The sequence below is a fragment of the Engraulis encrasicolus genome, chromosome 10 (genome assembly GCF_034702125.1).
Source record: "Engraulis encrasicolus isolate BLACKSEA-1 chromosome 10, IST_EnEncr_1.0, whole genome shotgun sequence".
Classification (NCBI taxonomy): domain Eukaryota; kingdom Metazoa; phylum Chordata; class Actinopteri; order Clupeiformes; family Engraulidae; genus Engraulis; species Engraulis encrasicolus.
In genome coordinates, this window is record NC_085866.1 from 35,391,058 (window position 1) to 35,416,864 (window position 25,807).

General features: G+C 42.5%; 1 protein-coding gene across 1 annotated transcript; it reads right to left on the reverse strand.

Annotated features, from left to right (window-relative positions):
- Positions 1 to 2,415: 2,415 nt before the first annotated feature.
- Positions 2,416 to 25,574, reverse strand: pnck (pregnancy up-regulated nonubiquitous CaM kinase). Its single transcript, XM_063207597.1, has 12 exons — positions 24,916 to 25,574; positions 24,156 to 24,241; positions 20,299 to 20,430; positions 18,975 to 19,049; positions 17,199 to 17,337; positions 12,115 to 12,238; positions 10,901 to 10,976; positions 8,555 to 8,667; positions 8,012 to 8,090; positions 6,788 to 6,875; positions 5,144 to 5,234; positions 2,416 to 3,495 (listed from the first exon to the last, which is right to left on the reverse strand). The coding sequence occupies exons 2-12, from the start codon at positions 24,230 to 24,232 to the stop codon at positions 3,473 to 3,475; spliced, it is 1,017 nt and encodes a 338-aa protein (XP_063063667.1). The 5' UTR covers positions 24,233 to 24,241; positions 24,916 to 25,574; the 3' UTR covers positions 2,416 to 3,472.
- Positions 25,575 to 25,807: the final 233 nt, after the last annotated feature.

The following is a 25,807-nucleotide window of genomic DNA, read 5'->3' on the forward strand; positions in this document are numbered from 1 at the left end:
CCGACAATCGAGTTTCAAAAGAATGAAAAAAATGAGCCATTAGAAGCAGAATTGTGAAGTGAAAATGCAAGGCCATCTGAGAAACCCCAACCCCCATTGTCATTGTGACAGTGATCACTACACACACTGAAATAGCATTTATGCCTGGTGCCCCAAGGGAGCAGTGTGGCAGGATGGTGCCATGCTCAGGGTACCTCAGTCATAGAGAAGGATGAGCACTGGGGTCCGTATCTCGAAAGCGTCTTTGCTAACGACGGTAGCAACATCCTTCGTAAGAGCGACTCAACTCTCTCTCGACAGCGACGCTCACCACTAAATCCAAGGGAATGGTAAGACGGTCTTAAGACAGTCTTAAGACAGTTAGCAACGACAAGAATCGAGAAACGGACCCCTGGTTGATTACTCCACCACCAACCTTTGGGATTCAAGTCTGACCCCTAACCGCTAACCCATGACTGCCCGCTTACCCATGATTGCCTGCATTACCTGATCTTCCTTCACATATATAGAGGTCACTTGAAGGAACATTCTAGAAAATGTCTGTAATCACTAGTACCGACAGATGTAAAACCCTACGGATTAGGCCAATAAAAATGTGTTATTTTCATTATGTCTCTGGAGTCTCTCGAGGTATATTTTAATATAAATATACAGTACTTTAACAGGCCATTAACATCTAGCAACCTGTGTGTCTTCAATGCTGCATTTTTTTTAAAAAGCCTTTCGATAAAGATATTCATGTTACAGCAGGTAAACACTGTCCTGATTACAGGTTTTGCAAAATACCAGACTGCAGTGTTTCTGAACAGTAATTTCTCAACCTTTGATATGACCACAATCTGGTTGTCTTTTTGTCGTCCCATACCATCTCTTTGTGGGGTGGAGGGGGTGAGCTATCATTTTCAGCCAAGGACTGACAGACCCCGTGAGCATAAACACACGGGCATAAATGACTATCTAAGGCTCAAGCACAGCCAAGGTGACAGGCAGGCAGGGGAGCAGATGCACCTCTGGCGCTTAAATAACTTGAACCGCCATTTGTAGCTAGGCAACCAGCCGAACACAAGATTGGCCCACATGGTGGCTGGTTGGTGGTTGGTGTGATGATGATGTTGGTCGCAGAACAAGCAGTGGAATAAGCAAGCAAGTGAACGAGCGAGCGAGCCAGAGTTTCTCAGTGGCTTTAGGAGCGAGTGAGTCGAGCGCCACATGGAGCTTGCCTGGCCATATGTGCTAGCGGCTTGCTGTTTCACACTTTCAGGTGCTGCATCTATCTGCATGCAGCGTGACCGGCGCCGGTGCCAGGGAGAGGAAAGAGCCATGACTCCTACGAGCCACCACACGTCCTGTTCTATAGCACGTCAAGCGGAGCCCTGCCAAGCCAACAACACCCTCCAACCCTCCAACAACCCCACCAAACCAGCTATGGGGGGCTAGGCTGGAGAGGAGATGAGTTTTATTGAACTCCACACACACATTTGTGTGCACACGCACATGCACACACACACACACACACACACACACACACACACACACACACACACACACACACACACACACACACATACAAGCGTACATGCACACTCACATACACAAATACACTATGTACACACACACGCACACACACACACACACACACACACACACACACACACACACACACACACACACACACACACACACACACACACACACACACACACACACACACACATCTGAAATCCTGAGGCAGAATCTCAGCATCTTAAAGCTGCTGACAAAGCCAAGGGGGGATTTGGGGGATTATTTATTGTTGTCTGGAATGATCAGAGCAAATTATGGATGGGATGAGTTTCAAATGTGCCTCCACTTCTCAGTGCCTCGAATGCAATATGGCTACTGTACTGTGGTGCTTCTTCACTGACATCTCAATGTCACTACATTTAGTTTGCCTTTGCTGTTTTTTTTAATGGAGTGAACGAAAATGAATATTTGTCCCAAAGATGTCTGAGTGGGCTTAGCATCACGTAATTCCACTCTTTTTTTGGCAGTCCAAATTCACATTTTGAATGAAAGGTAAGAATGAATGTGTAGGGATCAAATACTTCATTTTTCTAACATTTAATTACTGTGTTTGGTTTATGACAACATTTCCTTCATTTTGTTTAAACTAAAAGGAGTCAATTTGTCTGCAAGACAGGACTTTCCCCCGAGTGAAATCTGTGTAAGTTGTTTTTGTGCAGCCTGTGCAGTGTCTGTTCTGATGTGGCGACCATGGGACCTAAAGTGTGTGTTAGATCGCCCTCTGTTGGTGAAACAGGGCCAAGGTCTGTTCCAACGCACAAGTGCATGAAGGTGACAGTAAGCATCTCCAATAATCTTAATAACAACAGGGAAAAGAGTCCTTGAAGAACATCCAGAGTTTATGGAGGGATACATTGATTTCTTACAGCTGGAGAGACTGCACTCCCAGTGTGTCTTTTTATTCTCTTAATCACATCAAGTTCTCATCCGTGTAGAGCATTTAAAGGACAATTTAATGCATATAAACAAAAAAACACAATTACAGATTGCCAGTATTTCCTGGCTTGATAGCCTGAATTTGCTGTGCGATGCTATCAGTGTTAACAAGATGGCAGTCTAAATCGCCTGAACCACAACAAACAAGTACAAAGCCCAAAACATTAAGTCCGAACACAGACCGAAACCGAGATAAATGAATATACATGTTGCTGTCTGACCAACATAAAGCCTGGGCACGAATGCACGGCCATTCATCTCATTAGGGGAATAAAGCTAATGCATTAGGTCAACAGGAATGTGCAAAGAGGAAAAAATGTCAATTGATTGAAAAATGGCTCTGGGTCTTGCAGTCAGCCCCATACGGTACATACACACAACAAGCCTTTACAGTACTTACACGACTACATCCACCACCGGCCAACACAAATACAATGCGGCGCGCACTTGGGGGAGAGAGAGAGATTAATTACTAGCGTTCACTCTGGCAATTCTGTGATATTAGCCATGCACTTTGGGAAACAAATACCCGCTCGCTAAAATAGGTCACTTAGCTAAATGCACTCCCACTGTATATACACTCACGCCAAAGCATTTGCACTGTAATCAGGCGAACATCATCGTTATGCCAACACGCGACAAAAAGCCCCATCACACAAATATTAAGAGATAAACAATAACACAATGACGCTATCCATACACCCATGCATGTATTCAGTATAATAAGCAGCAGAGAGTACCAGGGCACTAAAGGCACTGAAAACTACTCAAGGTAAAGAGACGTAAAGACTTGGGAAGCGGCAATAGCAGCAGCATTATGCAGTCAGAAGAGGTGTGAGACAAAATCCCCATCGACTGACCAGAGGGAAACACACACTGACATACTGTCTGTCCTGGGAAGCAGGTGGCTGGCTGACTGGCTGGTCCGTGAGCTGAGCAGAGGAGAGCAGCCCTGGTGGTGATGGGTGGTGGATCACTCCCGGGGTGACTGGAGAGCTGTCAGACAGATAGAGGAGAAGAGATAAGAGAAGCCATGGAGGGTTTGTATGAGTGTAAATGTGTTCCTATTGGAGACATTGAAAATATGCTAGATGTTAAAACGGTGGTCTTTCCAGTCTAGTCTGCAGACTTTTTTTTTGTAATTTTCTATTTTTATTATTTTTAAATTAATACATTATTTTTGCATCAGCCTTTTGCGCACCCCATTTCTTTTTCAATGTTTGTGTTTGTGTGAGTGACAGACATTGATCCTGGTTCTAGATACCCTGGGCTGTGGGCATAATTTCTAAAAATGGGATTGAGATGTACCCATGTATCCAATAGCCTACAGATGGTGAGCATGAGCTGAACTGGTGGCCAAACAGGACAAAGTATTACAATTTACATTTTGCACAGTCTTGCTGTAGGCACACAAAAAAACACTCTGTGGTGTAGCCACGCTAAAGTAATAACATCTTGGTGAAATAACACCTTGGTGTTATTACAGCTATTTAGTTGGTGTTATTAGTACAGAACTATATCGACCACAGCCATTTTGAGTGCCATGTTCAAGAACCCTCTGAATAGATAGAATCTCAAGCAGTTCCAGATGCATTTTAATGGAAAGAAAGTGAGCACAGCCCTTGAAGCGCCCCACACGCAGGCAGGCTTTCTCTTCCCTTGTCTTTTATACTAGTACAAGGCACACAGCCCTTTTTTACAGCACTCTGGGAAGGCAGCCCGGGATGTGGACCTCTCTGTCCTCTGCTCATTACAAAAGATTAGGCCGCTCTACGCGGAAGGCTGTTCATTGTTTTTTCGGAGGCCTGGCTGAATACAATGTCGGTAATGCAGCAGGGGTGTAGTAGTGATTTAGTCTAAGTGACATGGTGGCTCTATTATGAGCCATACAGAATATGGCCACATTTAGAGTGTGTGTGTGTGTGTGTGTGTGCGCGCGCGCCCCAAGGAATGACATTAGCATCCTGGCGATAGCACTGACTTGCCAACTGTAATGGCCCAACTGTACTGTAGCCTGTCTATATCCATCTGGATTTGCATCCAACTTGTTGTACAATGCATATTGTAGATATTTGAATAAGACACACTCACTTGAACACCCTTGAAATGCCCATTAACCGCAGCGGTCTAAAATGAACACTGATGGCACATTGTGGAGCCAAATTACTATACAGTGAATGTTCATCAGTGAAGCGAATACATATAGAAAGCCAGACTTTATTTGTATGCTTTTAATTTGTACTACAACTACTACTACCAGGTCTGTTTCATGGTATCTGTTGATAAATAAGAATAAGATCAGGCTCTTTGTGGTCTTAATTTGTGCTATAAATCTACTACTGCGTTACTCTGTTGATACAAACAAGAATGGAAAGTCAGACTTGTATGGTTTTAATTTGTACTACTTCTACCAGTGTATCGGTTTCGTAGCATATGTTGTTCTCACCTTTCCAAAGGCTGTAGTCTCACACATAAAAATAGAAATCCACACTCATTTGTATAGTTTGTACTACTACTACTGTATCTGTTCTATAGTATCTGTTGATAGAAATAAGAAAGTCAGACTATGTATGGTTTATGGTGTGTACTACTGCTACTACTAATGTACTGTATGTATCTGTTTCATGCTATGTGCTGTTCTCACCTTTCCCAACGCTGCCGTCTCCCCCATCCTCCTCTGAGCTGTGGGCCTTCTTACTGAGATGACGCACCACCATAGTAGCATTAAACGCCCTCTGAAACACAACAGCGCACCACACATTTTCCTCATATCAGGGATTTAACAATTAAATGGAAGCTACTGGTGTGTATCCTACCTACCCCCCACTCGATGTGCCTACTTAAAATTATTCATGCTAACTTATCATTTCTCTGTGTGCTTTGTTTTCTCCTTTTGGTTAGTTAATTTCTTCTCTGTGCTGTTAGTCACAATTCTCAGCACTTCAGAAATGTAATTGTAAGCTATCAATGTGTGCTAATGTGCCCGCTTCACATTGTATTATTACAATGTATTACTACATTATTATATTAGTTATACTTTAATTCATTATTCCTAAGTCATTATTTAGTCATGGTAACAATTCTCTGTATTGTGTTTTGCCTATTGGTTTCCTGTTTGTCGCCTGTTTCTGTTAGTATCAGTAGCTATCATGGCAGTAGGCCAAACCGAAACTTCAAATGAGGCATGTATTACATGAAGGCACAACACACAGGTGACAATCAATAAAGTTTATGTCTGGAGTTCGAAAACCTCTCCATAACAGAGAACAGATAAGCAAACACACACAAACTACAGAGTATAGAGAAAATGGTTGTAGCCCTGTGCTGTGCTGTGCTGTGCTGTGCTGTGCTGTGCTGTGCTGTGCTGTGCTGTGCTGCCCTGTGCTGCGCTGTGCTGTGCTGTGCTGCCCTGTGCTGCGCTGTGCTGTGCTGTGCTGTGCTGTGCTGTGCTGTGCTGTGCTGTGCTGCCCTGTGCTGCGCTGTGCTGTGCTGTGCTGTGCTGTGCTGTGTTGTGCTGTGCAGTGCGTTGGCTGGACTGATCTGTATGCAGCGGCAGGAGGGAGGAAGAAGCAGAGGAGGAGAGAGAGAAGGAGAGAAGGAGAGATGGAGAGATGGAGGGTGAGTGAGAGAAATGGAGAAAAAAAAGAAATGGAGGGAGAAAGAGAGGGAGACCAGCAGCGAAAAATAGATAGAAGACCAAGATACATTAAAAGAGAGGGTGGGATACAGAGACAGAGAGAGGGAGATGGGGAGAGAGAGAGAGAGGGTGTCTGGAGGGAGAGCTAGAGAGAGGGAGATATGGATAGAGGACTGTTGAGAGGGAGAGAGAGATGGAGTGGGAGAGATATGGAGAGATAGAGAGAGAGAAATGAGAAAGAGAGAGAAAAACAGACAGACTGAGAGATAGGGGTGTCGAGATGGAGAGAGAGACAGATAGAAGGAGAAGGAGAGTGAGAGATGGAGAGAGAGAGGGGGGTGTCAAGATGGAGAAATGGAAATAGAGATGGAAATGGAAAAGCTAACATGGGGGGACAAAGGATCAGTTGTCCTGGGCCCAGAGAGAGAGGGGGCCCAGAATTGGGTCCTCATTACATTTTATGTATTGGGTGGGGAGGGCCTTTCAGATTACTTTTCCCAGAGCCTGACCAAAGCTGTCATCGGCCCTGGATGGAGAGATGGAGAAATGGAGAAATGGAGAGATGGGGTGTGTGAGCAGGAGAGTCAGTGCCAGGGGCAGATGTCTGGTCACACGCTCGGTACCAGGCTGCATGACGCCCAGTCATCTCACCTTCCAATGGCTCTTGGCAAAGTTCTTCTGAATCTGCTCGCTGACGGAGCCGTGGATGTTTTTCTCCAGAGCGGCTCCCCCTGATATCCTGCCACCACGCATCACAAACACCAATGCGCGTGCACACACACACACACACACACATTACACACATACACACATTACACACACACACATTACACGCATACACACATACATTACACACACACACACATTTCACGCATACACACACACACACACACACACACACACACACACACACACACACACACACGCACACACACACACACGCACACACACACACATACATTACATGTGTACACACATACATTACACGCGTACACACACACACACACACACACACACACACACACACACACACACACACACACACACACACACACACACACACACACACACACACACACACACACACACACACACACACACACAGAATCACAGACGTTCCTCAAATGTACAGGAACACACACATAAAACACCACACACATTTCACAAACATAATGATTCACACAACACATTATACAGAGGGACACACAACCATCACTCTCCAGTGCGCACACACACTACATACAACATTACACAAATACAGTATACTGTATATGAACACACTCAAGTACACAACATTTTTGCATAGAGTACCCATCACACACACACACACACAGACACGCACGCACGCACGCACGCACACATACACACACACACACACACACATTGGATTTGTCAAACTAACTGAGACACACCAGTGAGAGCCTGCTGTTGCTGCTACGGTAACTGCTCCATCCAACTGCAAGGCTCCCCATAGCTGCAGGGGCCTTCTCTTATGTGCCTCTCTCTTCCCGGCGCAACAATCATCTCTCAAAACATTAAGCATTAAATGTACAATTACCAAGGCAGACGCGAGCTGTTCCTCCCCTCGTTAAGACAATATCAAAATAAATAAATAATTAAAAAAAAAAACGAACATCTGCTGGTATGGTGTAATTTTTATTAAATTACTGCCGGTTGTTAGGAGAGAATTGGATTTTATTATTTTTTTGCGTCAGAGTTTTTGTGAAAAGCTTGAGAAGAACTGTTATGTGACCATGGCAACTTTTTGAGTTATATAAGGTTTTTTTTTCAAGTGTTTTTTGATGGAAACAAGTATTCAAGCCATTCACTGCTTTGTCCGTCGCTCTGCCCTGGGAGGGTTATTTTTAAACTCACCAAGGATGCTGCAAGGCCTCCTCGCTATTGTATCGCTTCTTGGGGTCCTTCTGCAGTAAGTGGCCAATGAAGTCCTTTGCTGAACACATCACCAAAGCAGGGAAGAGAAGAGCAGGCCGTAGACAGGAGACAAAAAAAACCCACACACATGAACAATTTCATGAAGTACAAAATGAAGGATAAATGAGTGCATTACAAAACACACGCACACACATGCACATACAAACACGCACACACACACACACACACACACACACACACACACACACACACACACACACACACACACACACACACACAATCACACAATCACACACAAACACAACCATTGATTGATGGCCGCTCTCCAATAACCACTCAGAAATGGATTAACGCATATGTGGTTCATGAAGGAATGGCGGAATGGCGGTGTGTCCTTGTGATGTTCTCATTTCCCCATATGTGCTCAGTTCTCTGTGTGCGGTTTGTGGAGAGCGCCTGTGAATGGCCCTTGCTTTCAAACTAGAGATAGGTACTGTACAGTTGGTCTACTCCGCTACCTACCTGAGTCTGAAATTTCGTCCCAGTATGGCGAGTCGAACTCGTATTCAGCCTTGATGATCTGCCTGTACAGCTGTGTGTCGTTGTCATCGTAAAATGGCGGATAGCCGCAGAGACTGTGAATGATAATAATAGCAAAAAAGAAAAAATGATAATGAAACGTCTTAGAAGCTATTTAGTTTCGTCCTCTCATTTATGAGTATTTCAAAAGTACGGTTTATAAAAAATATCTAAAACGTACCTGTCACAATGCAGTTTATATTTCTATTCACATGTCGTTTTTATACTGCATCTAAGCAGATGAAAAACATCAGCATGTAAAACTAGACTGCCTGTGCAGTCGCCTTCGATTGCTTAAGGTATATCCCCGAAACGCGACGCTTCCAGTCCCCCATCATTCCTACCACTCTCGTCCACCATTTCGTAAACGTATATGATACATACAGACGTGACATGACGTCCATAGGCTTAAAACCAAACGACTATTGTGAAAATGAAGCAAAAAATGGGGCAAATGGTAATACTGTTTTAATGGTTCAGTGGATATACCACATTAGGTACAGTGTAATAACCAGTGTAATAATATTTAATACAATGTAATACCAGTGTAACACCGCCATTTTTTTAACTTACATCATGTGTTTGTGCGTAAGTGGTATTACATGGTATTGCATATTGTTACACTGGTATTACACTATATTACATGGTATTGCATACTGTTACACTCGTTATTACACTGTACCTGATATTGCATATTGTTACACTGGTATTACACTAGTATTACATGGTATTAAATATTGTTACATTGGTTATTACACTGTACCTAATATGGTAGATTCACTGAAATGGTGAACCATTAAAATAAGGTGTTACCGGGCAAATCAATCCACCCAGTCAGAAGTTATGGGCCAAATGAAAATTCCGCCATTTTGAAAGTGTTGTCTTCCAAACTCGAATCAGTAGATGAACCTACCCTAGAGCATTCACACACAAAATCTGGGACAAATCCATCCACCCGGTCAGTAGTTATGGGCCAAACAATAATTCGGCCATCTTGAATTCAGCCATCTTGAAAGTGTTGACCTCCAAACTCGAATCAGTTCATGAACCTACCCTGGAGCATTCACACACAAAATCTGGGACAAATCCATCCACCCGGTCAGTAGTTATGGGCCAAACAATAATTCGGCCATCTTGAATTCAACCATCTTGAAAGTGTTGACCTCCAAACTCGAATCAGTTCATGAACCTACCCTAGAGCATTCACACACCAAATCTGGGACAAATCCAAACATCCGTTCAAAAGTTATCGCGTTAACACGAAAGACCTTACGCGGCGGCGGACGCGGCGGACGCGGCGGACGCGGCGGACGCGGCGGACGCGGCGGACGCGGCGGACGCGGCGGACGCGGCGGACGCGGCGGACCCGGATGCGGCGGCGGACGCGGACGCGGCGGCGCACGCAAAACCATTACATCCCCGAGGCTCCGCGTTTCGGGGATATAAATATCCACATACGTGCAACCAGAACCATAGAAAGTGGAAAAACTCTACTAATTACTTGTGACAGCTGTTCACTGAATCAGCCGATTTTTAATCTAAGTGTGTAAGTGATCCGAATCCGATATGGGCGCGTGTGCCTTATATAGTGGCATACAGTACGTATGGAACACAATAGGGCAGCTCATGAGCTCTATAAAGCCCTATGTATTGAATAAGAGAACACTTTGGACATGGGCACGTTAATTAGTAAAATCCCCGCCCGGCTCTAAGTGCACAGGTAGGATCAATATGTGGGAAAGGCTTTTACTTTCAGAAGGCACTGAGGCTTTGAGACACAAACAAAGTACTGTGTGTGTGTGTGTGTGTGTGTGTGTGTGTGTGTGTGTGTGTGTGTGTGTGTGTGTGTGTGTGTGTGTGTGTGTGTGTGTGTGTGTGTGTGTGTGTGAGAGAGAGAGAGAGAGAGAGGGAGAGAGAGATTGAGAGAGAGAAAGAGAAAGAGAGAGATTGTATGTACTGTATGTAAAAATGGTGTGTGTTATATGTGTGTAATATGGTTGTATACATACGCATAATGTATGTGCTTGCTTAAGCGTGATGGCTGCATGTCCCTCCATGTAGTGTGTGTGTGTGTGTGTGTGTGTGTGTGTGTGTGTGTGTGTGTGTGTGTGTGTGTGTGTGTGTGTGTGTGTCTGTGTGTCTGTGTGTGAGTGTGTGTGTTCATGCATGTGTGTGTGTGTGTTCATGCATTTGTGTGCATGCATAAGTGTGTGAGTGTCTGTTACACTGTATAGATTTCTTTTTTTTAAAAAAGGCGTGATGAATAAGTGTGGTGTTAATGCCACTCACAGGATAAAGGCGATGACTCCCACTGCCCAGAGGTCCACCTCTTTACCATAGGTCTTCTGCTGCAGCACCTCCGGAGCTGGCAACACACAGATAGTCAATCGCCATGAAGGGCCAGACCGGTCGTATTTACATTAAAACACAAATCCTACCGCAGGGACTTTAGCTAGTGGAGGTAGGCACTTGTTATGGCTCGCATTACACTGCAACCATATTGAGGGCCGTGATCAATGCAATCTGAGTTTTTATGAGGCTATAGATTAGATATAGCAAAGTAACTGGAGATGCTCACATGGGCCTACATGTAGTATGCATATCACCACTCCCCTTCTCTCTCTCTCTCTCTTCCTCACACAAACACACACAAATAAATACTCATACAAAACACACGCACACTCAAGACACACACACACACACACGCACACACACACACACACACACACACACACACACACACACACACACACACACACCCGTCTAATGCCTTTGTCCATTAAAGGCTGACACTGAAAGGACATCACAATACCCATTCCCCAAGCTTTCTTCTGTGCCTCATTCACGACTCATAAATCTACAGATTTAATATGACACACAGAGGACATGAACATAGTAATGGCATCCAATCTACATATTTACCTCCAGTCTTACAGTATGTCTGTCGAGATGGGCTGCTTCATCGAATCAGCCTCCAAACCAAACCCTAACTCATAGGGCCACTGCTGTTTTGGGTGTGTAATCTGTGTAACCCTGTCCCTCAATTGTGGAACAAGCTACCAGAGCCTACAGGATTGGGGACATCTCTGTCAACCTTCACGGAGCTGGAAAAGATCTTTGCTTTATCATACAAAAACCCAAACCCTGCTCTGAAAAAAACTTGCTCTTTTATACTAACCCTGTTTGTTTCCTCAAAGAGTATATGCTACTGATTATGCCCTCATTTGTAAGTCACTTTGGATAAAAGTGTCTGCTAAGTATAATAATGCAATCAAATGTTCCAGCTTCAGGTCAACATTGGGGCGTCACAATCATAGAATTTGTCATAATCGAAAAAAGGCACAGAGAGACAGAAGATAATGATCACCGCTTTCATTATTGGGTTGGTTTTGCCCCTCCAACTTTATCTTTGGGGGAGCAAAAAGGTCCGTGCCACCCCCCTTCATTTGGTGCCAATAAATGTAATGTAATGGCTTGGTCACGACACTGGCACTGTGTCTTACCCACATAAGCAGGCGTGCCACAGGCGGTGGACAGCATGTCCTGCTCTCCTATCTTGGACAGGCCAAAGTCACTGATGACGATCTTGGAGTCATCCAAGGGCGTCTCATACAGCAGATTCTCAGGCTAAAGAAACAAAAGAGAGAGCAAAAGATGATGTTTTCCAAGATGATCAGCAAGGGTTAAAATCTCACCAGAGTAGATTTGATAATGCTATCGCTAATGATATTGAATGCATGCTGTGAAGTAACTCCACATAACGAGGAACGAAATGTCATACGCACTGTCAGTCAAGAGCTTTTGACAATTTTAATTACAGTATAAATGAAATACAGTCTGTTTTTTTTTCTTTTCTTCACAAACTATCGAAGTACGTACTATCAGCTACAACCTCTGATATCAAAACAACATGTTATCATTATCATCACTGTAATTACTATTATTAACATCAAAATAATAACAGGGAGTTGTCTCTGCATCATCAACACCACTGACACTAGTTGTTCAATTCAGGTACGTGCCATACCTGTCAACACTTGAGTAGCAAAATCTGGGGTTTTTTTGTAGTGTGGTGGGTCAAATGTTGATTTTAAATGATAATGTAGTGTAATGTAGTTGGTAATTGTAGGCTGTGGGGGTCAGAATTTATGGCAGAATACTGGGGAGTGGATGGTAGGTAGGAATGACATGCAGGTGTGTTGGCAGCTCAGGTACAGACAGGCTTTGTACACTCTGACCCAGGCAAAGACGATCAGGGGCCTCATGGACAAAACTTACTTACGCACAAAAAAGCTCTGTAACTTTTCACACAAATTTCCAGATGTACTAATACGTACTGACTTATCAGGAAAAAGTACATGTGTACTAAGTTTCATGTGAAATCGAACATACCACACAAATCAGCATGAAAACCAGTTTATGCTGGACTGATGTGATGAATATTAAATTTTAGGTGCAAATGTATCTTTTCGAGATTTTCACTTAGCCTATGTAAAGATTCAGTGGGAAATCTACAGCAGTCTTTGTACATCAGGCCTCTAGTCTCCAGTACTGCACACAGTAAATTTAACAGTGTTAATTCAATACTATTGGAGTGTGACCAACTAAAAGAGTGTTACATTTGAAGTGGGATCAACACAGTAACATCTCTTAAAGGTTTGATGGGGTACATGTACTAAGAACATGGTTAAGTGATAAACCAGACTTAGTTAACCCACAGGAAGTGGAAAACCAGCAAGTAGATATACGTGCAGCATGCATCCTTTAGTTAAGAAAATGGATACTTCAGGCTTGTCTATTAGATGATTTACCTCTACCACAAGGTTAACTTATCCTGGTTTACTACTGAACCAGCTTCTTAGTATAGGCCTACCCCCCAGGTCTCCAGCAATGCACACAGAAATGTTGTGTTAATTCAACACTTCAAACGTAGGACCAACTACAGTGTTAAATTTGATCCTCTGAGAATTAGATCAGCACAGCAAAGTGTACTGTGTGAGGAGGTCTGGTCTCCACGACGACTGAGCGTGTGCTTATTCTGTCAAGCCTTTGACTCTGATCCATGAGGCCGAGCTCATCCCATGATTACAGTGTTACACAAATCAATAACTCATAGCCCCGTGCAGGCTACAGTAATAGCAGGAAGAGGTCCTTCTTGTTTGCTTAGTTTTTGTACTTACACGTTGTAGGCTACGTTGAAGGCAGCTAACTCTCAAATCTTAAAGGTGCACTGTGTAATATTTTTAGTAGTTTATTTACAGAATTCATCCCATTTAGCTAGGAGGCTTAGACCCTTTTTAAGACCCGATACTTCAGTTTGTGATAAGCGCCAAAATCGGTACAGGTACTCCTTAGACATTACTATTTTCAAAAAGTACGTGGTCCACTTCAAATTCAAGATGGCTGCCCATTCTCCAAGATGGCCGCCATACAGATATGAATTTGCAACTGAAACAACTGTTCAAATGGTCATACAAGCACCTAAATCGTCATAGATACTCCTTAGACACACATCTGTTGAAAAGGCATGCAGGCCACTTGAAATCCAAGATGGCCGCCCATTTTCCTAGGTGGCCACCATACATATGTGTAAGGTGACTGAAACATTTGATAAAATAGTGATACAAGCATCAAACTTGGTACAAATACTCCATGACAAAAATATGTCGGTCAATTGAAATACAAGATGGCTGCTCATTTTCCAACATGGCCGCCACAATTTTCTGGACAGCTTTTCCACCCATTGCACATTTCCCAACGCGTGAGCTTAGAATTATAAGGTTCTATCTCCGTTTAGGGTAGTTCTGAGATATTGAGCATCAAAGTTTTTACATCCCAGCTGTTTTGTGAGATAGAACGTTTTTATTTCATTAATAACAATGTAAAATAATACTTTTTCACAAAAATAACACCACACAGGCATTAATAAGCATGTAATGGGTCAGATTATGTAAAAAACTCAATTTTACCAAAAATGGAGATAGAACCTTATAATTCTCAGCTCACGAAAACAAAATATGGATGGCATTCATAATACCATGAAAGGAATGATCTGATCTTCTGACCTGCAGATGGCTATAGCTGCCAGTGTGAGTATTGGGACATTTTAAAATTCCTATACTTTTAGACAACAAGATAATCTAAATTCATCAAAGGGATTATGGTAATCTCTCAAATGTATCCATTAATAAGAAGCAATGGTAGCCATCTTGGATTATACATGACCTTGTCATGTTTAAAGTAGGCTATTTTTTTCAAAAAGGATAATGTCTAAGGAGTGGCCATCTTGAATTTCAAATGGTGCATACACCTTAACAACAGAGTTGTGTCTGAGGAGTATTTGTAACACGTTTGGTGCTTACATCACTATTTGAACAATTGCTCTAGTATCTCATGCAGTATTCCCACAGGACTTTCTGGCAGTCATCTTGGAAAATGGCGGCCATCTTGAATTTCAAGTGACAGGCATGCCTTTTCAAATTAGTAAAGTCTAAGGAGTATTTGTACCAATTTTGGTACTTGTATCATTATTTGAACAATTGTTTTATTTTCCTATGACACATCTGAACAGTGGCCATCTTGGAAAATGAATAATCTTGGAAAAGTCACCTGCATGCTTTATCAAAAGAGGTACATCTAAGGAGTATCCATGCCAAGTTTGGTGTTTGTATCACAAATTGTTTCCTTTGCCAATTTATATCTGTATGGCGGCCATATTGGAAAATGGGCAACCATCTTGAATTTGAAGTGGCCCGCGTACTTTTTGAAAATAGTAATGTCTAAGGAGTATCTGTACCGATTCTGGCGCTTGTATCACAAACTGAAGTATTCAGTCACCTATCTCCCTAGCTAATACCCAAATGTTACCTTTCTCATATACTTATACTCAAATACTTACACCACCATTAAATTCTAAGTATTCATTATGACTGGAAAAATTTACCTTTTCATACACGAAAAGGGGATCTACTCCATGGGCCGCCATTTTGAATTTCCAGTAATTGACATTTTTATCTGCAGAGCTTACTCTACTTTGGTAATACTAGTAAATATATGTTTATTATTCAGTAAATATTCATAAAAAGCTTACATTTGGCAATAGGCAGCACAGTTTAACCCTCTACTGCATGAATTATTATATTTACAATGTAAAAAATGTTTCAGTGCTTTTTTAGTGTTAAAATGAGTTAAATAATAGATTTCCAAAAAAAAAATATATATATATATTTTTAATTAAGATTTTAGCTCATGGTTGCCATATGGCAACTTCATGCAGTCGTGGAATCTTGTGTAAAAAATGTTGTTCCATAACTGCATTTTTCCATTTTACAAAAAAACCTTTGCATCTAAAGTTGTTTTAATGATGAAAAATAACAGTTTACATATTACAGATAGTGTTTTTATTTTTTTATAACAATATTTTGGGCTGAAATGTTGGTAATACCTTGGTTTATGGAGGCTTGAGCGATGACCTTCACACTCCAAAGTAGGTGATGAAAAAGGGCTTCCTGTGTTTATTTCTTAATCATGTGACCTGAAAAGTTTTTTTGGTTTCAAAGTAAAAGGCTGTCTTATCACAAATAAGTCTAAATAAATAGGTTATAGTGTACCATCTACTAGAAAAACTGGAAAAAGTTAACGGTTGCCATATGGCAACCCTATGCAGTAGAGGGTTAAATGAGCAGCATAGTTGCAATACCACTCTGGCCATCATCCTACACAGTGCACCTTTAAAACAACTCCACATTTAAAAGGTAGGCCTACTGTATATACATTACAACATTTTTTTTAACCCAAAATAAACACAAGACAGGGACTCGTGGCACCAGGCAGGGGTGAGTGAGGTAGGGTGCACAAGGACAATTGTAAAGGGACAGCAATGGCAGGACGCTTTTTGTAAACAGTATTACTGTTACTATTAATAACACAGAGGTCCAAAATTGTACTCTTTTATGGAGCGAGGGGCGCCATTAGGCCTGGGCATGTGGGGGCTATTGTCTTGATGTCCTCATCATGGCAAACCTGAGAACTACTGTACAGTCTAAAAATAACAAATACATTGGTCTGTTGTGATAGCAGTAAGGTCATTTGGTGTGTGTGTGTGTGTGTGCGTGTGTGCGTGTGTGTGTGTGTGTGTGTGTGTGTGTGTGTGTGTGTGTGTGTGTGTGTGTGTGTGTGTGTGTGTGTGTGCGTGCGTGCGCGGAGATGCTTCTAAATGGTGGAACGGATGGAATTTTAACAACAAATGCAGGACCCTGGCTCTGGCCTCATCTCTGTGCTTCTGCTCAGTGAAGCAAGGCAGAGCCACATTCATCTGGCGAGGGCAAGGTTACACACGCAGCTGTACTTGGCCGAGACTTCAATCTAGCACCATCCCTGGCATTGTCACTGATTGAACTGACCAGGTTAGAATGGTGATTGAGATTTTGTAGTTTGGCCTTTACATTTACGTAGATGAATTACACCTCACTCCCAATTAAAAGGTGCCAAACATAAACACAATCTTCGAAAATTGAAAGAAACATTTCTGCACACTTAAATCCTTTTTGTTCTTTTCCTCAATGTTCACAGTTTGGTCTTTGCGTACCTTGAGGTCTCTGTGGACGATGCCCAGCTGATGCAGGTACCTGATGGCCTCCAGCACCTGCCGTATGACATGGCTGGCGTCCCTCTCCATGTAGCTGCCCCTCTCTAGGATCCTGTCCAGCAGCTCTCCTCCCGTCAGTCTACAGGAAGTAACACACAAGGAACGATTTCCAATATGGTAACCAAGACAAAGCATACTACATGTCAGCAGGGCAACAAAGTGGGACACACACACGCACGCACGCACGCACGCACTCAAACTCTCTCACACACACACACACACACACACACACACACACACACACACACACACACACACACACACACACACACACACACACACACACACACACACACACACACACACACCTACATTCCCAATCGTTTGACTTTCCCATTGAACTACCAAAGGGACATGACAGCCATATGATTGGCAGCTCAGAGCCTTACATCATATTGATTCTAGAAGATACTCCTTATGAACTTTCTCTTCACTCAATCGTCCCTCACACAGGCAACACGTGTCATCCCACTGTCAGGTATCATCATGTCATTTACTCCTCTGTCCCTTCAAGATGTAAAAGCGTGGACTTCTACTTAGAACTTGAAAGACATTTTGCTCCTCATCCAAGGAATTTCATCAGTTCTGGTTGCCAGTCAGGTTTGCTCTTCACCATCAGCAGCATCTGTCTCTTGAGAGGTGTGACCATAGCGGCTCCCCACACTGACGTATGGTTCTATGATGGAGTGGCCGTGGTCAGAGTCCCAGTTAATACCCCAGAAGGCCCGGGTTCGTGTCCCGGTGAGGCAACTCTTACTTCCCTTGGCTCCAGGCTCTTTAGTCAAGTGGAGAAAGGACAGGTCTAGAAACTACACGTGTTCCTTCTTACATCAACCAGAAGCTGATGAAGTTCCTTGGCTGAGGAATGTCTTGCCAGCACGAATCTCCAGGATGAAGTCCAGCTGTTTACATCTACTGCAAAGTCTTTAGATAACTCACAAGCAACGTGCATTAAACTGCATTATTATATGGTGTGACGTCATCGGTCGAATGCTCCATTCATTTCAACGGGGCTCCCCCTGTTATTTTTCGATAACGGACGGGTTGGTCTATAACAGACCGCTGTCAATGGCAACAAGACTTTTCACTGCTAAAGCGACTTTTCAACAAGACTCTAATCAGCTGCTGTGATAGACAACACCTGTTGTCCTGGCTACCTAGCGGTTGCCTAGCGGTGTTTCACAACGGCACTGTTTTGTTTTGCGCAGCAACAATCTTAACATTAAATAGGCCTAAAGAAATGTCCCCGCCATGTGTGAATCATTTAAGTATATCCATATAATAAGCGGGTTAACTTTCGGCGAGTCGGTCGCTTTGTGGAATAGCAGCACTTCAGAGAGAACAAGACCCCTCCGCTCCGCGTCGGGGTCTAAAGATTCTCTCTGTCGTGCTGCTATTCCACGGTAGCGACCTTCTCGCCGAACGTTAACCCTTACTTATCAGGGATCACTATCTAGTCTTCTGTCGTTCTCACATTGCAACACTTGGTGTAATGGCATTGCTATCGTTGGTGGTTGTTATGATGGCTGATTGATGAGCACTACTGAATGCACATTTGTGGTTGTTTTGTGCTTATATTGGAGTTGTTGAGGGATAACGTGGCTATCAAGTATTAGTAGTAAGCTCCAGATTAAACGGTGCTATTTAAAATGACTTTCACTTTGGTTGCTATTTGTTGTGCATGGAAAGTTTTGTGGATGGAAAGTTTTCACTCACAGTGTCATCACCAAGTACAGTTTTGAAGGCGTCTCGAAAGTTTCCTCCAAGGACACAATGTTGTCATGAGTGATTCTACAACAAAAATAAAAAATAAAAACATTTAAAAAGAGAGAAAAATAATGTACGAAGATAAGTCAGCTTGCCACCCTCCTCAGTATCCTCCTCCATGGATGCCAGTCTGCTGAAATTAGTCAATATGTTTTGCAACACTGGCATTCTCATGTGGTGCAGTATTAGTATGAGTGTATACACTGAGATTGTTATGTTACAGTGACATGTATTGCAGCCTGTATGGTACTGCAACTTTATACAGTACAAGGTCCCTGACAGCCCAGGACAAACACACACACACCTCATTACACTGTATAGGACAAATGACCTATTTTTCTCCAACTCTGGCTGACGACACTGACTATAGCCAGACTTTAATATAATGTTTGTATAGGGATATAATAAATAAATGCTATAATAAAAGGCTATAAATCGAGTGCATATAGAGAATGTATAGAATTAGAGTATAGAATTAACAGAGGCTGTGAGTTAGTGTGTACACAGAATCTGTCATTTTACAGTGACCATAGAGACAGTAATAATACTTACCATGAGGGCATACATAAAGGCTGTATACTGTACATATTATAAGATGTGTGCACAGAGGCTATAATATTACTGAGTGTATACACAGAGCCTGTAGCTTAAATTAAAGTGGCTGTGTACACAGATAGAGATTGGTATTATAACGGTGAGGATATACACAGAAGTGCTTATGATACAGTGACTGTACACAGAGATAATATCACAGTGCTGTATGTAGTATAATATTACACTGTATTATAATATAACAGTTCTGAATGTATTATAACATACTACATGCACAGAGTACAGACTACACACAGAAGCTACAATGGTTACATTTGGTTACATATTAATATAACTCACACGGTACAGTAATCAGTGTAGCAGCAGAGATTCACAGCCAGTCAGTCATGTGTGCATAGAAATGGTAGTATGACAGTATGGATACATGAATGCTACTATTACTGCATAAAATCTGCATAGAGATTATAATACTTACTGCACCATGTGCACATACTGTAGGCTGCAATATAGCAGTGCTAAGGCAGTGAAGGTGCACACAGAGCCACAGTAAAGCTATTATAATACTACTCAGTGTACACACAGAGGCTACCATATTAAAATGGTAAGCCTGGCAGTAGGGATATTGCAGTGAATGTACTGCACAGAGCCACACTACAGTCACATGGCTGGTGGTGTGTGTGTGTGCAGACAGAGAGACTGACAGACAGGCAGACTGACTCACTTGCGCAGCACGGTGATCTCATTCTCCAGCATGGATTCCTTGCCCTTCAGCACCCTCTTGCGGATGCACTTGACGGCTACAAGCCTCTTGGTGCGCCGGTGCTGAGCCACCCGCACCTCCGAGAAAGAGCCCCTGATACAGAGGGGGACACACAGGTTTACAGCAGTGGTCTCCAATTATTTTGGGTAAACCAGCGCCTCAACCCAATGAGAAACAAGTTAGATGCCTGGACAGAGAACAGATTTTCGCTTTTCCATTTTCCCTCCTTGTCAATGTCTATTATGAGACTTTTAGCACAAGATCTAACTCTCTGTGAATGCTTTGAAGAGATATGGCCCAGTGAAGTTTTAGTGATCGAAAATAACACACATTTGTGTTTTCATTTGTTCTGACCTCATGGACGGATTTGGCCCGCGGGCCTTTGTTTGTAGACCGAGGGTTTACAGCTACACCTGAAGATTTTTCATTTTTTTCAAATGAAATTAAAGAAGTAGGCTAATGGTTCTAGACAATGGTGCTATTTTAAGGTTCAGGAACTAAAATTCAGTAAGGTGAAACACATCTCACTGTGTGTATATGAATGCGACTTCAGAACATGGTATGGTCAGGTGCTCCAACACTTCTGCCCATATACTGTTAGAATACACTGTCCTTTTAACAGAATTACAATATTTATTTCACTGGCTCAGTATATTTATTTGACAATGGACAAACGTTAAAAAAACTGGGCCAGCTGTTTTGTTACCCTCTGAAAGCATTGCACTGCAAGTAATGCAAATAATTGAACATATGTACATTTACTGTGTTTCAAAAACGAAACACAGCTTTACACAAAATGTACATGCTGCCTACTGATTGTTGTTACAATCTCTCATGAAATACAGAGATCTACACTCAGTATCACAATGCAAATACTACTCTTTTGGTTACATAACGCTGGTTAAAATAGCTGGCTGGATCACTGAGTACATTTGATTGCAGGTAACACTAGAAGGGTTGATGTCATGAAGACATCTGGAGTGGTATGGTTGCAGCTGCTTGACATAGCCTCAAGAGGGAGCTGTTTGACTTGACGCAGTGCTTACCTAACCCCCTCAACCCTTTGACATGGATTAATTATGATTATGGGCTACAATTTCAAGTTGTGACACAATTGACATCAATCTGCTAACTATTTGAATACACCACTACCTCAAGCAGGTCTACTTTTTGACAAAAGGGAAATAAATCTAGGTATTGTCAGCAGGGATGCCGACAGGCAGGGGACAAAAGGGTCAGTTATCCTGGGATCAGGGAGAAAGGGGGTCTAGAATTGGGTCCTCATTACATTATATGTATTGGGTGGGGGGCCCTTTCATATTGCTTTGTCCCGGGCCCGGCAAAAGCTGTCAACGGCCCAGATTGTCGGATCAGTTGATTTTTAATGAAAAAATAAAATAACTAGACTGCCTGTGCAGTCGCCTTCGACTGCTTAAGGTATATCCCCGAAACGCGACGCTTCCAGTCCCCCATCATTCCTACCACTCCCGTCCACCATTTCGTAAACGTATATGATACATACAGACGTGACATGACGTGCATAGGCTTAAAACCAAACGACTATTGTGAAAATGAAGCAAAAAATGGGGCAAATGGTAATACTGTTTTAATGGTTCAGTGGATATACCACATTAGGTACAGTGTAATAACCAGTGTAACAATATTTAATACAATGTAATATTAGTGTAACACCGCCATTTTTTTAACTTACATCATGTGTTTGTGCGTAAGTGGTATTACATGGTATTGCATATTGTTACACTGGTATTACACTATATTACATGGTATTGCATACTGTTACACTCGTTATTACACTGTACCTGATATTGCATATTGTTACACTGGTATTACACTAGTATTACATGGTATTAAATATTGTTACATTGGTTATTACACTGTACCTAATATGGTAGATTCACTGAAATGGTGAAACATTAAAATAAGGTGTTACCGGGCAAATCAATCCACCCAGTCAGAAGTTATGGGCCAAATGAAAATTCCGCCATTTTGAAAGTGTTGTCTTCCAAACTTGAATCAGTTCATGAACCTACCCTAGAGCATTCACACACAAAATCTGGGACAAATCCATCCACCCTGTAGTGGTGTGGATCGGCACTGCCCTCACGATCCGATTCGATAACGATTCGGGAGGTAGCGAATCGATTCGATTCTATGCGATCCGATCCGATTCAATTCTACAATGCATTGCAATGCATTACATTTCTACTGAAAGCAAAGCAAATGTTTAATCAGTCATGATGAGGCAATACAAGTAGTCAGATACTGAGCAACAATTTATTGGCTGTTTTCTGTATCAGTCTGTATCAGTCTTGCAATGTTTTGAAGTGCTTTTACATTCATTTGCTCCCGAAATATCCATGGAAATAATTGAAACTTAAAAAAATTGCCGGATTGATTCTGGAACTTGCCCGATCGATTCTGGATCGTCCATGCCCGCATCGATTCGGATCGCCGAATCGATCATTGTTGACACCACTACCACCCGGTCAGTAGTTATGGGCCAAACAATAATTCGGTCATCTTGAATTCAGCCATCTTGAAAGTGTTGACCTCCAAACTCGAATCAGTTCATGAACCTGCCCTAGAGCATTCACCCAAAAAATCTGGGACAAATCCAAACATTCGTTCAAAAGACGCTCCGCGTTTCGGGGATATAATGAATGCCTACTGTATGTAACGAATGGTTGGACAAGGAGGTAAATTTGAAAGCCATGAAAATGTGCTTCAAAAGAAACAAAAATGAAACACAATACAAGTTATGATCATTCACTACATAATATCTCTGAACAATGTAAGTATCATAGAACTAGTTTAAATTCACATCTCAAGAAATTCTTGATTGTGGCAAAAAGTATTCATGTTAATAAGTGACATTGCCTTTAGGGGCATCATTGATTGGTCAGTTTTCTATGTTTATGCACAATGTTTCAAGGAGTAGGCTGCACCTTGCATAGCAGTGTTTTTTATTGCACAAATGCATTTCGGCGCGTGCCTTCTTCAGTGTGCAACCATTGTTGCATATTATATTTACCGTATGCAGACCCAAAGTTGTTTTTTTATGTGAGAAGTTGAGCGTGCCCCTCCCTGTTTTCAATATTGAGCACTCACACATTTCATGTCCATATAATACCCTCGTACCACGCACACACACACACACACACACACACACACACACACACACACACACACACACACACACACACACTAGTGGTGTCAACAATGATCGATTCTGCGATGCAATACAATGCGGGAAGTGGACGATCCAGAATCGATCCGGCAAGTTCCAGAATCCGTTTCAATTACTTCCATGGATATTTCGGGAGCAAATGAATGTTAAATTAAATAAAAGCACTTCAAAATAAATTGTTGCTCAGTATCTGACTACTTGTATTGCCTCATCATGACTGATTAAACATTTGCTTTGCTTTCAGTAGAAATGTAATGCATTGCAATGCATTGTAGAATTTAATTGGATCGGATCGGATCGCATAGAATCGAATCGAATCGAATCGCTACCTCCCGAATCGTGATCGAATCGGATCGTGAGGGCAGTGCCAATCCACACCACTAACACACACACACACACACACACACACACACACACACACACACACACACACACACACACACACACACACACACACACACACACACACACACACACACACACACACACACACACACACACACACCTTCATGGGTGAACAATCATGGGTACAAGTGCACCGAGCGCATCCTGTATGTCCATTAAAGGTTGTCAGTGATGGCACTGAGAATGAAAACACAACAATACCCACTCTCCCAGCTTCTCCTTCAGCTCGTACACAGCGGTGATGTCCTCGCCTTTCTTCCCCGGGTCTCGTTTCAATGGCATCTCCAAGTCCTGCTCCACAAGAACACACAGACACAAAACACAGACTCACTGGACTGACTCTCTAAGAAACCAAGCCACCAAGGCTAGTGGCTTTGAAGAGACATGCCTGGTGTTCTTCAGCATACAGTAGCATTTACATTTATTTTCCTGCCTTTCAGGAGTAGTTGCTGACGCATCTCCACTGTCTAAGTAATTGTTCTGCTTTTTCAATGCCAGATGAGTTAACGTCCACTACGGGCCATTGCCATGGTAACCAACCTAACCCTTGTCCACTGGATACAGGTGTGGAACCTGTGCTGTGCTGTGCTGTTCTGTCATAGACTTCCATTAATCGTGCTTCTCTACATGTCATACTGCATTGGCATAAGCAGCAACTGAATACAAGCACAAAAGCTTAGCAAGAACATGATAGACTGGCATGTGCACTTTATAACACGTCCTTGCAGCCGAGGCATGCCTTGAGTCTGTCCATGAACAGCTTTTTCAGTTTTTATTTTCAATGCGGATTTGCAAGAGAGATTCTTTTCTGTATACAAGTACATTGCAATACCGCACACGAAAGCAAGCAACAAGGCTTTAGATGCATGATTATATACTTTGAAGAAAATAATGGCACAGCATCATCTCAGCACAGCATTAAGTTACTTATGACACAGCAATGGAGGAATTGTTTGGTTATTTACCTGCTCTGGTAGGCTACTGCAGAAGAGAATGGTGTATCTGTATTAAGTCAGATGGCTTCTTCTTCTTCTACCTCTCAGCCTTCAGCTCTTCTCTATTCCTCCCTCTATTTCTCTCTATCTCCCTCTCCCTCTCTCATTCACTCTCTCTCTCTCTCTCTCTCCTTCTGTCGCTTGCTCTTCTCAAAGCTTTTAGAGTGAAAATCACATTCTTTTTTACTCGAGTGACCTTGCCCACCCACACACCTTCACTACATTCACAGTCACCACAGTCACAGGAGAGGAGAGCAGAGGAATCAACAGGGAGAAATCAGCATGGCAGACAGAGTAATGATCGTGTAGAGAGGGAAGGTTAAAAATCAGAGCAAAAATCACTACAGCATTTGCGAAAATGGCAGAATGATGCCTCTGTGTTTTAGGGATTCCTCAGAAATTTCATCGATATGTGCGCCAACTCCAAAATGATGCCTCTTCGTCTTGGGTTTCCTCAAAAATCTCATCAATATGTATGACAACTCCAAAATGATGTCTCTTTGTCTTGGGTTTCCTCAAGAATCGACTGGCTTCAGTCTGACTGTGTGTCTGTGCTGCAGAAGAGGTTGAAAATGTATGAATCAGTCAGCCAACAGAGTTGGTGTGAGAATGTTTTCCATGCACTGCTACTGCTTAGTGGCCTGTGCGAAATGGCAGCCACACTGAGGGGATCTGTCTTTTGTTTTGGTGGCAGATGAGTTGCAGGAAGTGTATACAAAGGCCTTGTAGGGCAAAATGGATTACAGTCCAACACCTCGTGACAACCGTCAGCCCCCAGGTCTTATGCTCCTCCACGCGGATACAAGAATTTGGAAAGTGCTTGTCATATTCAATCTGGCAATATCTATCCTGGTATTTATTG